Source organism: Chlamydomonas reinhardtii, chromosome 15 (assembly GCF_000002595.2).
Source record: "Chlamydomonas reinhardtii strain CC-503 cw92 mt+ chromosome 15, whole genome shotgun sequence".
Taxonomy (NCBI): Eukaryota; Viridiplantae; Chlorophyta; class Chlorophyceae; order Chlamydomonadales; family Chlamydomonadaceae; genus Chlamydomonas; species Chlamydomonas reinhardtii.
This window is the reverse complement of record NC_057018.1, coordinates 1231990-1235561: the sequence shown is the minus strand read 5'-3', so window position 1 is coordinate 1235561 and position 3572 is coordinate 1231990. Positions and strand designations below refer to the sequence as shown.

The 3572-nt window shown below is 58.5% G+C and overlaps 1 protein-coding gene across 1 annotated transcript; it reads right to left on the bottom strand.

Annotated features, from left to right (window-relative positions):
* Positions 1–2962, bottom strand: CHLRE_15g641500v5 (uncharacterized protein). Its single transcript, XM_043070670.1, has 2 exons — positions 2179–2962; positions 1–1777 (listed from the first exon to the last, which is right to left on the bottom strand). The coding sequence occupies exons 1-2, from the start codon at positions 2179–2181 to the stop codon at positions 1583–1585; spliced, it is 198 nt and encodes a 65-aa protein (XP_042916528.1). The 5' UTR covers positions 2182–2962; the 3' UTR covers positions 1–1582.
* Positions 2963–3572: the final 610 nt, after the last annotated feature.

The following is a 3572-nucleotide window of genomic DNA, read 5'->3' as shown; positions in this document are numbered from 1 at the left end:
TGGGATCTTAGCTACCTTGCCCCCGCAATTTAACTGGCGGGGTTTCCCCACCCCAGAAACGTAGCGTACCGACCGCGTACTAGCCTGAAGCCCGTCAGCTGTGGTTGAATGACTGTGGGCCAGCCAGTTGACCAGCCATGTCATACGGGGAAGGTCACACACGCTTGTGCCTGCCTAGTCCCCCGCGCTCTCCTGTCTCCCGCAGTCACACACCGTTCAAGGTGCTGTCCAAGTGCGCACGCAGTATCAGTATCCCATTCATTGCCAGCTCGCCGCACACACGCTTGTGCCTGCCATGTCCCCCGCGCTCTCCTCTTTCCCTCAGTCACACACCGTTCAAGGTGCTGTCCGAGTGCGCACGCAGTATCAGTATATATCCCATTCATTGCCAGCTCGCCGCACACACGCTCATGCCTGCCTAGTCCCCCGCACTCTCCTGTCTCCCGCAGTCACACACCGTTCAAGGTGCTGTCCAAGTGCGCACGCAGTATCAGTATCCCACTCCGCCTTCCGCTCTGGTCTACGTACGCTTTAGTTCCGCAACACTCGTCACTCATTGCCAGCTCGCCGCACACACGCTTGTGCCTCGCCGGACACACGCGCATGCCTGCCTAGTCCCCCGCGCTCTCCTCTTTCCCGCAGTCACACACCGACCAAGGCGCCGTCGATGTGCGCACGCAGTATCAGTATGCTATTCATTGCCAGCTCGCCGCACACATGCTCATGCCTGCCTAGTCCCCCGCGCTCTCCTGTCTCCCGCAGTCACACACCGTTCAAGGTGCTGTCCAAGTGCGCACGCAGTATCAGTATCCCATTCATTGCCAGCTCGCCGCACACACGCTTGTGCCTCGACGAACACACGCTCATGCCTGCCGAGTGCCCCGCGCTCTCCTCTTTCCCGCAGTCACACAATGCCCAAGGTGCCGTCGATGTGTGCACGCGGTATCAGTATCCCATTCATTGCCAGCTCGCCGCACACTCGCTCATGCTTGCCTAGTCCCCCGCACTCTCCTGTCTCCCGCAGTCACACACCGTTCAAGGTGCTGTCCAAGTGCGCACGCAGTATCAGTATCCCACTCATTGCCAGCTCGCCGCACACACGCTTGTGCCTTGCAAGGCACACGCGCATGCCTGCCTAGTCCCCCGCGCTCTCCTCTTTCCCGCAGTCACACACCGACCAAGGCGCCGTCGATGTGCGCACGCAGTATCAGTATGCTATTCATTGCCAGCTCGCCGCACACATGCTCATGCCTGCCTAGTCCCCCGCGCTCTCCTGTCTCCCACAGTCACACACCGTTCAAGGTGCTGTCCAAGTGCGCACGCAGTATCAGTATCCCATTCACTGCCAGCTCGCCGCACACACGCTTGTGCCTCGCCGGACACACGGTCATGCCTGCCGAGTCCCCCGCGCTCTCCTCTTTCCCGCAGTCACACACCGACCAAGGCGCCGTCGATGTGCGCACGCAGTATCAGTATGCTATTCATTGCCAGCTCGCCGCACACACGCTTGTGCCTCGCCGGACACACGGTCATGCCTGCCGAGTCCCCCGCGCTCTCCTGTTTCCCGCGGTCATACAGGTCCTCAGGTCCCGTAAGCAAAGTCGGCCTTCCTGCTCGCGCGCAGCTCGCGGCCAAAGGCTGACTTGCGTGGCGGTGCCCGCACGGCCGCGTCTACAGCCGCTACGTACGGCACCTTGCGCTGTAGCTTGGTCTGCCGCGGCCGCCGCTGCTTCCCTAGACCAGTCTCAGCACCGACACGCGGCAGAGGCGGCTCGTCCTGCGGCGGTGGGGGCGCCGGCGGTGGTGCTGGAGCCGCCGCTGCTGTCGGTGTTGCCGCAGCGCTGCGCTTGCCCGCAGCCCGCGCCTTCTTTGTGGACTGCCGCGGCGACCCGCCCCAGGCAGCTTCAACCCCCCGCGCACGCAGCCAAATTTGGCTCGGCAGGGTACCCGGCTCACCCTTACAACCAGAGGCCACCGGCAACTTTTCGGATATCCTACCCTCCTGGCAAGAAGGGGCAAGATGGGCACGCGGGGCCGCGGGGACGTGAACCACTGGTTCACCAGCCGGAAACCAGCTCGATTTGTTGGGATATTTTCTGTTACTGTTCATACGTATGGTGTCTATGCAGCTGAGGAAATAGGGACCTGTTTTGACCTCAAGTCACACGGGGGAGGCACCATGGGCGAAAAAGTGCACTTTTCATCCCTCTTGAAAACATCGTTTGGCAATGATCCCCCGAACCAAACTTGGGCAGGAGGTGCGTTGGGATGTGCACAACAAACACTTGATGTTCGCTCCCGGGGGCTCATTGCCAAACATAGTAAGAGTTGGCGTGCAAGATGGGGGGTGCAAAACGTGTCAGGGGGTGAATCACTGACCCCAGACTCCAGCGGATCCCTCCTAAACTCGTATGAAGCATGGGGGCACTATATGTATGACATCTGTGAAGTCGGGGGGTTGAAATATTATGCAGGCTAGGAGAACAACCCGCGTGCCTGTCAGCATAGGCCACCACGCATGGGGCCAAAACGTGTCCAAACCGACATGCGTATTTTAGCCAGCTGACTAGCTAAAGCTTCTATTTTATATGTGCATAACGTGAAGCGAGTAGACAGCGGCTCAGATCAGCCTGTCTGTCCGAACATTGAAAGCATGTTGCCCTGGAGGGCACGAATTTCCGCATCCTTTGCTGCCGTCGATTTAACAAGATCGATTTATGACTTAAAACTACTTATTGGACGAAGAGGAGGCCTCCTCGCGATCCCGACTCCAGGTCACGACTAGTCTCCAAAGGGTTGCTTTGAGCCTTATTCGCACGTTCTAAGACTTTGTGGTTCCTAAACGTTAGATTGAGCCTTGTACCGGAGCTACAGGGTCCGTTGGCGCAAAGCATGTGACATGTATTTGCACGATCGTCCGCAAACGTTAATGTCTATCGACGTCTGTAGTATATGTGACACGTAAAATCCATTACAGCTTGTCCGAGTAGCTAAATCGGCCGCATGAGTGAGGGGAACATATTCAGACCCCTCGGCATGGTGCCCCTCCCGTGTGACCTCAAGTCCCAAAGAAATGTTGTTGGTTGCCTCAGGTTTCAGACCGCATCGGTAGTATATTTGAACATGGGAGCTTTCATGGCCACATAAAACAATACGCGAACCCCTGTCCTGCATTCTTCCGAAAATCAACCAGTGGTTCATGCGGCTGCGTCGTTTGCCGGTTGCTGCGTTTGGAGACTTAGGGTGTGTCAAGGAGATTACTTAAATAGTACAGCATGCGTTGGGAGATTCGGGTGTCAACATAGCCGCGCCGGCGCGAAAATGGGTTTCTGAGCGTGTTACCCGCGAGCATCACCGCTGCCCCGCGCGAAGTCCTCGCGTACAGACGCTGCGCCCCCAGAAAGGGGTTTCCTAGTCACAAAGGTGGCTTTCCGCAGTCACCGGCGGCAGTTCCCGCGCCAATCTTGAGTAGGTCCCCGGCTAATCCTGGGTGGGTCCCCGGCTAATCCTGGGTGGGCGCGGGGCTAATCCAGGTTGGCCGGCGACCCAGCGGGCTTTGCCCCGAGCTCACC